This window comes from Panthera uncia, chromosome F1, assembly GCF_023721935.1.
Source record: "Panthera uncia isolate 11264 chromosome F1, Puncia_PCG_1.0, whole genome shotgun sequence".
Taxonomy (NCBI): Eukaryota; Metazoa; Chordata; class Mammalia; order Carnivora; family Felidae; genus Panthera; species Panthera uncia.
Window position 1 is genome coordinate 38,123,464 of NC_064813.1, and position 12,696 is coordinate 38,136,159.

The following is a 12,696-nucleotide window of genomic DNA, read 5'->3' on the forward strand; positions in this document are numbered from 1 at the left end:
TATAGTGCACCTCAAACACAAAATGCTCAACCAGTTTTCAAATGAAATAAACCTAGAAACATGAAATACTTAAGTTAAAAAAAAAAAAACACAATAGAAATACAAGTCTCTAAACTGCAAGTTATACCACTGATGTGAATATTTTAGAAAATGTAGTTCATGAAAAAAACTGAAAAATGTTACTGGATATTAAGTGATATCTCCTTTCTTCAATTTTGTGATTAACAGGTCTTTTATTGGTAGTAAACTAGAGCAAACAATCAGAATAATACATATGCAGTATTCAGTACACACAATAAAAGTTAAAGAAATTCAAAACCTGTATAAAACAAACACTGGAGAAAAATCATACAGCTTAAGAGATACAGTGGTAAAGGTCCTCTCCATCCTTTGATTACAGCTTGTACTCTGTACCCAATAGAACTTACCGCACTTACCAAAATAAGAAATACAGACGTTTTAGTATTGATGTATTTAAGAGGATTAAACACATTTTCTAAGAATCTTGCAATGACAAATAGGTGACCCTTTAGCTGGTAAGCAGACTTAAGGGAGGAAAGTGGGGAAAGGAAATTAACTAATATTTTGTAACCATTTTTAATAATTTCTTATTTTCCAAACACTGCTTTCATAACAGAAGTGTTTTACACTTGCACAATATTAATTACTTTATTATACATGGAAGCCTGTGGTAGGCTGATTACACAATAAGACTGCAAACAACCAGTGGTACTTTTCTGACGTCAGAAGAGTACATAAGACTGAAACATCACCAAAAGTACATAAAAAACTCATCAGCATAAACATCAAAGTACATTAAAAAATATAATCAGGAAAAAAATACAATTGCTAAAAAGTGGTTTAGAGCAAAGCCACTGTCTTATCAGTAGCTTCAAATGGCAATTAGCGTTCATAGCAAGTTTTGATGACTTTACAAGACCCCTGTACAATACTGACTAATGCACCCTTTTAAAATGTACATTAAAGGCTGCAATTTCACAAAGAGGTTCTGATGTCACTACTAAATGCAGACACTTACTCCTCACATTAGCTAGGTCACCAGTTGGAATTACAACCTTATTAACAGTATCTGTAGCTCAGACTATGTGGGGCTTTATTATACATGGAAATCTCTATGGTTTTTTTTTTTGTTGTTTTTTTAAAGATGGGGCGTTGTTTATCCTATTTAGTATTTGAATGCCACAAGGCATGTAAAATGCCTAATGAGTTACCTAATGGAATGTAAATCATTCTAAAATTGAAACTGTCCAGAGAGAAGAGGGAACAAGGCAGGCTCAGAAAGAGGGTAAGTCAAGAAAAGAACAAAAAAAAGAAGTGTGGGTGACACGTAATAACACAGACAAGAAAACGATGCTTTAAGCCATGTATAATAAATAATGCATACCCCAAATTTCAAAAAATTATGTAATTCCAACTTGGGTTCTAATACTGGATCCAACCAACCACTTGGGTGTCAACACTGTGCCAGATATCATAACTCCTAATGGAACTACAGCCCTGTTACAGTTGGGATAAGGAGAGGGTGCTATTTTTTCTTCTTTTATTAAAGCTATCATTCCAGGCTTTGATCAAAGATCCAAGAATATTTGTTCTACCAGGCTGGAATGAATGGTTTGGAAGTTCAGAGTACATTTAAAAGCTGCAACAAAACATAGGTAGCCAACATCTCAGAATTTTGGATCAGCCTAGATGGAGACAGCAATTTGAAATGTTTTCGATCCCTTACTTAAAATGATGAAATGTGTATCAGCCCAGATAGAGCAATTTGAAATGTTTTCGATCCCTTACTTAAATGATAAAATGTATTATCATACTATCTGTAAATTGGATATTCCATTACAGTGATAACGTACAGAATTCCCATGCGTTATTACACTTTCCTGAGAGTAAAGCAATTAGAATAACCTTAATCCTAGCAACAAAGTTTTTTTTTTTTTTGTGGGTTTTTTTTTGTCTTTTTTGTAGGTTTTTTTTGTTTTTGTTTTTGTTTTTGTTTTTTTTTTTGCCTTTTTTGTTTTTTTTTTGTATTTTTGTGGTTTTTTTGCATTTAAAACTTTTGGGCTATTCCCTGACAATCTATACATGTAAATTTGATTGCTAAACATTGTCACTTTGAATGTCAAACTATTTTTAATCTATTGATTTTGATTAAAAATCATAATACAAACAGAGCTAAAATCACACTAACAAAATAAACTAAATATGAAAAGTTGCATTGAAAGGGCATTACATTATTCTTAATAGGATCGTGTAGAAACATTCCAATGGCAGTGTTCTCAAAATAAAACAAAATTACATTAGACCTCCAGCCTGGTCACTTTGGGGACCTTACCTGTAACTTTGGCTGGTGGGTGTCTTTACTCTCGTACTACATGGCTCACTTACATCAGACATCATATTTGTATACCCTGAGAAATCTGACACCGAAGTCCTTACTCTATGGTCCACTTCTCCATTAGAGTTAGTGATGAAGGTCATTGGCACCCTGCTGCCCGACTTAAACTGAGAACCAAACGCTTGTGCAAAGTTCTCAATCTGGTACGTTGTTCTAGGCTCTATGTCTTTCTGAGGATCTATCTGGCTAGCTAACTCCTGAGATGGAATCTGAAAGCTTGTTGAGGACTCTAAATTTTTCTGTTGTTCCTTCTGGCTAGTCAATTTCTGAGATGAGGACTGGAAGGCTGATGAAGTCTCTAAATTCTTCTGAGAATCTATCAGATCATCCAGCTCCTGGGAAGGTGTCAACTGCTGATGTGTAGCATCCAAAGCAGATAAATAAAGACCTGGTTGAGATCCAAACAACATCCCAAAAGGAGGCTTTGGCAATGAAGATGGCAACACTGAGGTAACAGATTGGCCGAAACCACACTCCAAAGGAGACGTAGTGTATATTTGTTTTTCTGGAAATAAAGTGTGGTTGTGGAGAGGTGAAGACAAACTGACAAACTGGAAACCGTGTCCAAGAGTAAAACCTGCATTAGTGGATTTTTCAAAAGCCTGTTGGAGGTATTTGGAGTATTCTTGCAACATGCTTGCCTTATCACTTGAAGACGTTTGGGTGCCTGGGCTCAAATTTTCTTCTTGAACCAACTCTGAGTGTTCTCCTGAGGTGTGTAAATCCACTCGTGGTTCCGTTATGTTGAAAGGATCCTCTTTCTGGCTTTCTGATTTGTTGGAGTATTGATCCAAAATACTTTGTAAAACCTCATCAGGAATTCCAGACTTGTCATGACAAGACTTAATTTCAGCATTTAGAGCTGAGGAGTCAATAAGGGACAATGGGGTCTCATTGTCCAAAACACTGACACCTGCAGACTGAATGACGGACTGTTGGGAGACCATGTGTCCTACATTTATAGAAAAGGCACTGTTGCTGCTGGCAGTTGGTAAATATCTTCTTTTCTTTGAAAACTGCATGGCATCATCATAATTACTACTTATTTGACCTTGTTTACCACTGGTACTTTGGAGAAGACTAATAGTCTCCACACTATTATTTGAAACTATGCCAAGTGAGCCACCTGGTTTCCCAGACAAGGACTTCTGTCCAATGATGTCTGGTAATGGTGACACAAAATTAAGGTAGCTTTTCTCTGTATTCTTTCTGCTTCCTTTCTTAAAGATCAGTTTTGGCACCCTTTTCTGCAGTTCATCAATACCAGTGCCAATTATGCCTCCACTGGAAGACACAGTAGGCATTTCTACTGAGTAACTCTGCATGTTTATATTATTTGAAATTTGTGATTCACTTGTTTTACCAGTCTTATGTTCCTTATTTTCAACAGCTATACTTTTTGACTTCGTTTTTCTCCTTGAAGAACTTGTATTTCCCTGAGACAACACAGCCAGATTACCCATACTGCTATGGGTTGATGACCCAGGTTCTGCACCAGCGGCTCCTTTAGCTATGGCTTCACCACATGTGCGCCTGTGCTTCAACAGTCTATCAGTCCTTGAAAAATACTGTTGGCAAGTGTCACATTTATATGGCTTTTCTCCACTATGCGTCCTCTTGTGTCTCTCCATATGGTACTTCTGAATAAACTTCATGCTGCACTGATCACATCCAAATGGCTTCTCTCTACTATGAATTTTCTCATGTCTCTGTAGTAGGTATTTCTGAATGAAACCCATACTACACTGGCTGCACTGGAAAGGTCGTTCTCCAGTATGAATGAGGACATGTCTCCGCAGGTGATAGGAGCTTCTGAAAGCAGCACTACAGTGATCACAGATATGAGGTTTCTGACTTGGGGAGAGGATGGCACCTTCTCCATCTCCAACCAAAGAAGGTTTGGAAGATGCACTTGGCTTCCTCTTGGCTTTGATTCCCTGAGATTCTGGCTTTGGCCTCTTTGCCTTTTTGACATTAGTGTCCTGCTTTGGCTCCTCACTGCCATGGTGGTCATCAGTCCTGCTACTGCTGCTGAGCAATACGTCACGGTGGTGCTGGGCTGGTTGCTGCTGGGCATGCTGGTGGAGAATACTGAGGTCCTGGATGACGCCGTGGCTCCCCCCATCCCCGCCTCCTAGGCCAGGAGATCTCTCCTCAGCCCCAGCGAACAGCCCCCCATAGTGGTGGTGGTGATGGTGGTGGTGGTGGGACTGCTGCTCCTCAGGATCTGCGGGTTTCTCCTGTTTGATGCTAACCAAAGACTGCAAGAATCCCCAGGAGGTCCTCTGCGAGGGGAAGGCCGCGGCTGACGCCGCCGGCTCCTTCTTGAAAGTCATGTCCGGGGCTGGCGGAGGGGGGGGCTCAGCGGCCGGGGCTGCGGAGGTAGAGGAGGATAACACGCACTGCGGGGGAGGGGCGGCCGACCCCGCCGGCCGGGTGAAGCTGGTGACCGGGGGAAGCCGGTGGTTGAACATAACCATACCCTGGGGAAAGGTGGGTTCCATCTCTGCCCTCCTGCTGCTGCCGCTGCCGCCGCTGCCGCCGCCGCTACTACCACCGCCGCCGGAGCCGCTACCACCGCTACTGCCGGTACCACCGCCGCCACTCAGGAACCCACTGCCGATTTTCATACCCCGAAGGAGGCCTGGCTGAGGAGAGGAGGAGGAAGAGGGAAGAGGGAGGAAAGGGGGTGGAACCGGGCCCCGGGCCGGGACCACCGCAGCGCCCAGGACCCCGCCGCGCCGCCGCCCAGACCGCAACGCGCCCAGCACTAATTCCCAGCCCGGTCGCCTCCGGCACCGGCACACATGGTCCTGGGACTCTTCCCTGGGCCTCGCCCTCTCCCTCTCAGACCCACCGGCAACACTTACGGGTACCGCCGCCGCCGCAGCCGCCGTCGCCTCCAGTTAATAAAAATAACGCCGTCCTCTCCACAATGGAATTAAAAGCCTCCCCTGTACTGCGCAGCCGCGGCGCGGTGTCTGCTGGGAACTCTTCAACCCAGCCAGAGGGGAGCTCTGCGGAGCCACGGCGCCTGCGCTGCAGCTTCCGCCCGGTCTGCCTGTCAATCACTGGGGCGGTTGGGCGGAGGGGAGGCCCAGGGCTCGAGGGGCGGGGATTTGGGTCCCCTGTAGAAAGAGGCTTCCAGGCGAACGGGCGTGATTGGTGGGCTGCACTGACGGAGTTGGACGTGGGTGAGGGCTTCTGGGGGAGGACGCTCAGGGGGTGGAACCCAAGGGGCGGAATTACGCGGGACCTTACTGCGGCGTGGCTCGGGGGCTGCAGAGAAAGAGGCTGGCAAGATGGGGGAAACTGAGGACTGAATGTTGGGGCTTTTTCTAGCTTACAATTTGTAGTCTAGGTATTGAATCACAATCCAAACCCAGAAGTGGGTCACTTAGGGCACTTTTGGTTCTGCCTAAAAGCAGTAAACTTCAAATGCCCAACATTTATTAAAACAGATTTCTTCCGTTATCCCTCTTAGGTTGGAAATATTTTAATAGTGGGCGTGTACCTTTGCATTTATAGGAGGAGCCCGCTTTGAAACCGTTGCAAAAAAAAAAAAAAGTTGTTTTACTGCCAACCTACCTGAAGGCTACTGAAGAAGGAAACCGCGTGTAATCCGGGTGCTGCAGCCCTGTAAAACACGCCCACACTCATACTTCATCATCATCAGATGTTATTTAAATGCCCACATACCTTTTCAGTCTGGCTAATGACTCTGTTTGCAATGTTACAATGTTGCCTAGTCCCTTATGTTACTTATTTAGGAAAAACTGACTACCAGGCCCTTCTAAGACGTGTACTAGGAGTCACTCTGCCCTCCCCCAGTATAGACTGCTGAGAAACGCATGCAAAATTACAAATTTTTTCTTGAGGGAAAATTACAAAGTAAAATCTTGAAATCAGAGACTAACAAATACCACACAAGTCTCTACTCAGTGGCTAATGTACACAAAGCACTCACTTTCATATTAAACGTGCCAAAATCTAAACCAGCTACTTGCCTAACAAAGCCTATATAAATCACAATTTTTTTCATAAAAGAACTAGAACCATCACAATAATTCGTTTACATAGTATATTTTCTTCGTGAAATTTCAAGTCCATTTTCTCACAATATTTCTAACTAAATAACTGCTCATAACTAAATAGTAAATGACTTCTCTGAGAAACTTCACCATTGAAACCATAAGATTATTCATTATTCTTTATGGGCCTCTCTGAACCTGTGCAGAAACTTAAAAGGTAATATTTATGAACATTTGGTGGTAAGAAATATTATTCTAATTCCATGAAGTTACCTATAAGCATTCTGCCACTTAAATTGCAAAACTTGAATACCGTCAAGGATAGCTAAGTGTTAAAAGAAAGACTGAAAATTCCAAAACTTAAGGCAGTAGTAAAATATTAGTCAATGCCTGTGAGAAATGAGGCTGTCCCTTTATTCAGGGCGTCAGTGTTTAATGGTAAGCTGGGATGCATATAAGCTAGTCCAAGCATGAAGGGCAGTAGGACACTCATATGAAAAGCCAACTTTGTTCCTCAGTTATCAAGATAAGAAACCTGTCATTTCTCTCATTCACTCTGTCAGCCTTGAGATACTCCAAGCAGACTTACCTCTGTGTTGTATACCCCATATATCAGGAAGATGAAGAGACCCTGTAAAATAAAATGGAGGGAAAAAGCTGTTAACGCTAATCATTTCAGCAGTAGAAATACCTGAAATAAACTTTCCTGGGAACAGACAAAAGAAGACACACTTCATCAAGGTCAATTTATTTTTCTATTTTTCAACATTAGAAGCTGTACCTTGAGCATTTATAAGGTAACATACCAGCACATCACTTACAGTGGTTGTGCTACGCAATTCTTCATAAATAGAAAATAAAAATACCATTCCTGGTACATAGAATATTAATTATAAAAATCAAAATGCCAGTTTCTGAAAGATAGCTAGGTAATGAAAAAATTAAACTCAGAAAATGTCATCAAAGTAATCAATAGCACTCAGCATCAATATTTCTAAACCCTGTTTTAGACTACGGAAAATGGAATATATTGGTTAAAGTCTTCACAGGAGTAAAAAAAAAATTTTTAATGAAAACAACTAAAAGGATAAACTTAGGGTAATAAATAGTTTCTAAACAATATTTAAAACTCCAGTTCAGGTTAGGATAAAATTTCACATTATCACTTGTAAAACTACACACATTTTTATTGTAAACTTTTTATAAAGAAGTTTCAAAGATCTGCTGTTTATTAGTCCTTAGTTTTAGAAAATACTTAATTGTAAAATATAAAATGAATCTCTCTAAAATATTAAATTTTTTAAGAAAATAAAACTGATGTAGTTTAAACTTATTAGAGAAAATAGCAAGAAATTTTCCATGTATTTTGGCTTTGCAGGGGAAAGAAAAAATCTATATTATCCTATTCTTGTTAGGTATGAGTAAACCAAATATGAGATAGATGCCAGGACTAAAGTCTGGAAATGGTTCAAATAGTTAAGAAATGTGACATTTCAAAAGGAAAATATTACAGGAATATTTTAATATTTGTTTTATATCTGCATACTTAACATCTTACAGATAAAGGAAACAATCCTATAATAAGGAGATTGAATAAAACAGAACTAGGTTTTGCTCATCAGTTTCTTCTGTAACATATTTTATTTTTTAAGAACAATTTTACTTTCTTTATTATTTTCTTATGTAATCTTTACACCAACATGGGGCTCAAACTCACAACCCTTGAGATCAGGAGTTGCATGCAATACTGACTGAGCCAGGTGCCCCTCATCATTTTACTCTAGTATGGTATGTTCATTACAATTAATCTTACAAGTTTTCAATACTACTCTCTATATAATATCAGAAACAAACCTTCATTACATGTATTTGTATTAGGAAGAAAGGTTGATAAAGAGTTTTGAACAACCAAAAATGTCTACTGGGTCATTGACTTTTAAAAATTCAAGTACAGTGAGAGTTTCTTCACTGTGTATACATCACGTCCCATAGCTCAATATCAATACTCAAATCCATCCAAGTAGCCTTTCTCAAGATCTACATAGTGTGAATTCAACCGTCTTAGATGATACTCATTTTATAGGCTACTTGTTTGCCTATATTCTAGATAATTCAAGAAAAAAGTTCTCTGACTTATGACAAAACTATACAATAATTAATAGTGCTCCTTCCTTTCATAATTGCTAATTCTTTATTTCATATTGTGTTCTATAGATATAAAATTAAGAGTAGGTCACTCAAATTACTTCTATGTATGAGACAGGAGTATTTTGCTTTGTGCAGTACCTAAGTTCTTCACCACAATGCCTTGTGTATGGAACAATAGACACTGTGATTTCTATATGTTAAGAAATTCATCTGTTGGGGTGCCTGGGTGGCTCAGTCAGTTAAGCAGCTGACTTCAGCTCAGGTCATGATTTCATGGTTTGTGGGTTCGAGCCCCGTGTCGGGCTTTCTGCCATCACCCAGGAGCTCGCTTCAGATCTTCTGTCCCCCTCTCTCTCTGCCCCTTCAATATGCTCTCTCTCAAAAATAAATAAACATTAAAAAATGCACAAAAAAAGAAATTCGGCTGTTATCTATATATTTTGAGGCATCTATAGAAGAGCCCTTCTATGATGTGTATAATCACTTCTGTAATTTATCTATTTCGTAAATTCAATTTTCTCTAAAAGAAAAGAAAATTTCAAAAATCACATTCATTCTCCATGTCTTGGTAAAGTAAGAAAGATATGGAGTATGTTCTAATATTTTTATTTACTCTATTTCCATGTTACTTGTTATACATTTTAAGTTCTCACATATTTAACTCTTTAAAGTAATATAAAATGATCCACAACAAAAGTCTGCCTTTTGAAAAAAAGATTTAGACTGAAAAACTGTTTTAAATAAAGGCAGCTTCAGTCTCAGAAGTTTTTTTCTCTTTCTCCTTTCTCTTCAACAGATGCACACTTAAAAGCATGGTAAGCAATCCCCAAATTATTACTTCAAAGATCCTGAAAAAGCCTGAGACTTGAAATCACTCCAAGGAATCTCTGCTTTTTTTTCTCTTGGGTTGTCTACCTGATGTCACCACAACCAGCTGAAAAGTAAAAATAATAATAATAATAATAATAATAAATTGTGTGTTTTATACATGGTGCCTTTTTTCCCCACTGATTTTACCAACTATTGACAGTTGTGATAATTTAGATCTAACTCTACAGAACTTCATAAGCCCTTCACTACTGGTTAAACATCTCATTTTCTCTTTTTTCCCAAGGGAAGAATCAAAACAGAAATAGCTAAACATAAAAATCTTAAGCCATAACTAGGAGCCACTTTTAAATCCCCGCAGGGAGAATACCTTTAAGAACAGCTGGAAGGAACCAACTGCCAAGTTTCAACTGGCACTGAGACTTCTGAGCTCCTTCTACCAACATTCTGTCCCACCAAAGAGTGAACACTGTAAGTATGCCTTATTTCTGAAACGAATGATCCTTCATGTCTGTTGGGGAGTTTCTGCTATTCCATCCATAGACCTACCCATTCAAAATATATATGGAGTATTAATCTATAATGGAACCAATTTCTCAATGTTTCAATCACAGTAAAAATAACAGTAATTGGACAGGAAACATCCCAAGCGTAGCTGGATTCCTATAGCATGTGTATATATCATGGGCAGGAGCCAGGACCAGGGAAAGAACACAAGGGTATTACATCTGATGCTGTACAGGAGTTAAAAATAGAAACTTACAGGAAAGAAGGGGGGAAATCATGCTATATTATTTTATTTTCATTTATGTATGAAACATTAAAAACTGAGGCAGCTTTGTAAATATCTTCATTGTCCTAGAAGTTCATTGAACAACGTCGGCGGATAGATTCAATGGCTGACATCTAGTCTGTTATTTTTATATTGATTGTTCTGTACTTTCGTAGTGCACTTCATGACTGCTACAAAATCAATCTTTTCTGTGGTAATGTATTCTTTCCTGGCGATACAAAGAACAGGAAGGTGCCACTATACACAGTACATTGCCCACTCAGGAATCAGAAGAATATTAACAATGCTAATATATGTATAGCTCTCTCAAAGTACTTTCATTTGCATAATTCCATTTGTTCCTCACTACAATACTGCAAAGTAGGCAGCATGAGTGTTATTAGCTTTTTTTTTTACATATGAGGATTTTGAGGCTTGCTCAAAATGCCACCGTGCTGACAAGTGGGCAGAGGCAAGGATTAGTTTCTGACTCCTCATCTAATGTGCTTTCACATACAACTGCCTTAAATAGACACCTTCGTAATTCTGAAATCACCAGCTTCAAGGTAATACAATTGGTGAGCTCTTTAAAAGCTGAGGTGTTTTGAAAGCATATTATAGTTTGATTAGAACTGTAGAAGGTCAGGGACTCAGTATCCAGTAATAGAGCTGCTTAGACTAGTGCTCCACAGTCTAAGATGGCCTAGCAAATACAACAGGAAATACACTTTGCAACAGTGGTTCCTAGTTGCTATGCACCAGGTTCTGTCTTTTGTGCTTCCTTACAAGTTCTCATTCAATGATATATACTTGCTAGTTGCTGGGAAACATATCTTTTCCCATCAAAACGCTGCTAGGTAACCACATAGTCAAATATCCTTTATCATTATCATCATTTACTGACCTTCTTTGAATGTATGGTGCTATGCTGTGTGCTTTTATTTATTTACAAACCATGCTCCAACCTAGTTTCTATAAACAATTCCTGTTTGGGGGACGAAATCCCATGGAAACAAAAGCATTAGTGTGCAAGGATATGTGTATTTGCTTGTTGCAACACTGTGTGTAGTGGTAAAGAACTGGAAACAACCTGAATGCCCTTCAACACAGGATTGGCTGAGTAAATCGTGGTCTCTTCATCCCTTAAGATACTAGGCAGCTGAAAGAATGAGTTAGAGCTATGTTTATTAGCCTGGAGTAATTTCATGAATTGTTAAAGGAGAAGAGCAAGAGGAAAAGACACGTGTGTTATATCGTCTCTTTTTTTAAAACAAATGACAAAACCTCCCTTCCTCCTCCCCAAATACAACTGATTCAACAGGAGAACAGTGGAAAGGTGCACACCACACTGTTGTCACTGGTTTTCCTAGTGGAAAAGACGTGAGGGAGAGGAAGCAAGTCAGAAACATGTTAGAAGCACACTAGAAAAATATGTATGACCTTATCAAAGGAGGTGGAATGTACAATTCTATGGAGGATATTAAATATAAATATAGAAAAGAGAATCTGCACATGGATAAGGAGCTAAAGATAAGATGGACAAATAAAATACTGATTTGATTTGGGGTAAGATTGGGGGTTTTTCTTGACTCCTATTATTTTTTTAAAGCTTTTATTTTTAAGTAACCTCTACACTCAAAGTGGGGCTTGAACTCACAACCCTGAGGTCAAGAGTCACATGACTGAGCCAGTCAGGCATCCCCACTATTATTTTAATATAAAGAGTAGCTGAGGTGCCTGCGTGGCTCAGTCAGTTAAATGTCTGACTCTTGATTTCAGCTCAGTCATGATCTCACGGTTGGTGAGTTCAAGCCCCATGGCAGGCTCTGTGCTGACCGAATGGAGCCTGCTTGGGATTCTCTGTCCCACTCTCTCTCTGCACCTCCAGCTTACATGCACACATGTTCTCTCTCTCTCTCTCTCTCTCTCTCTCTCTCTCTCTCTCTGTCTCTCTGAAAAATAAATAAATAAATATAAAAAATAAAGAGTATAATACATTTGAACGAAAAAAGATGTAAGTGGGTTTATTTAAAATGAATTCATTGGGGCACCTGGGTGGTTCAGTCGGTTAAGTGTCAGAGCTCGGCTTTATCATTATCACGAACTTGTGTTCGTGAGTTCAAGCCCCGCGTCAGGCTCTGTGCTGACAGCTCAGGGCCTGGAGCCTGCTTCAGATTGTGTGTGTCCCTCTCTTTCTGCCCCTCCCCCACTTGCACTCACACACACACTCTCTCTCTCTCTCAAAAATAAACATTAAAAAATAAGAAGAATTTATTATTTTTTAAAAGTGGGGTATAATTTACCAATAAATGTATACTTGTGATTAGTAGACTAAAGAAAATAAGCAGTTTATACAGCAGAACACATCAATTTTGCCAGGGAAAGTGGGTGCATCATGAGAAGGGAGCTAAAATCTATTAAGCGATGGCCTCTTGTGGTATGTGTTTGGTTTGCTGCTCTTCTGAAGATCTGATTCTTGAAGGAGAAGGAAGCGTGGTCAG

General features: G+C 39.5%; 1 protein-coding gene across 3 annotated transcripts; it reads right to left on the reverse strand.

Moving 5' to 3' along the window:
- Positions 1-213: 213 nt before the first annotated feature.
- Positions 214-7,062, reverse strand: ZNF281 (zinc finger protein 281). Of its 3 annotated transcripts, XM_049635204.1 has the most exons (3): positions 7,037-7,062; positions 6,005-6,053; positions 214-5,064 (listed from the first exon to the last, which is right to left on the reverse strand). In XM_049635204.1, exons 1-3 carry the CDS (start codon positions 7,054-7,056, stop codon positions 2,350-2,352), a joined length of 2,784 nt encoding a protein of 927 aa, XP_049491161.1. In that variant the 5' UTR covers positions 7,057-7,062; the 3' UTR covers positions 214-2,349. The 3 variants fall into 3 exon arrangements, with proteins under 3 accessions (XP_049491161.1, XP_049491160.1, XP_049491162.1); XM_049635203.1 differs by lacking the exon at positions 7,037-7,062 and having other exon boundaries at positions 6,005-6,102; XM_049635205.1 differs by lacking the exons at positions 6,005-6,053; positions 7,037-7,062 and adding an exon at positions 5,287-5,363.
- Between the last annotated feature and the right edge of the window lie 5,634 nt (positions 7,063-12,696).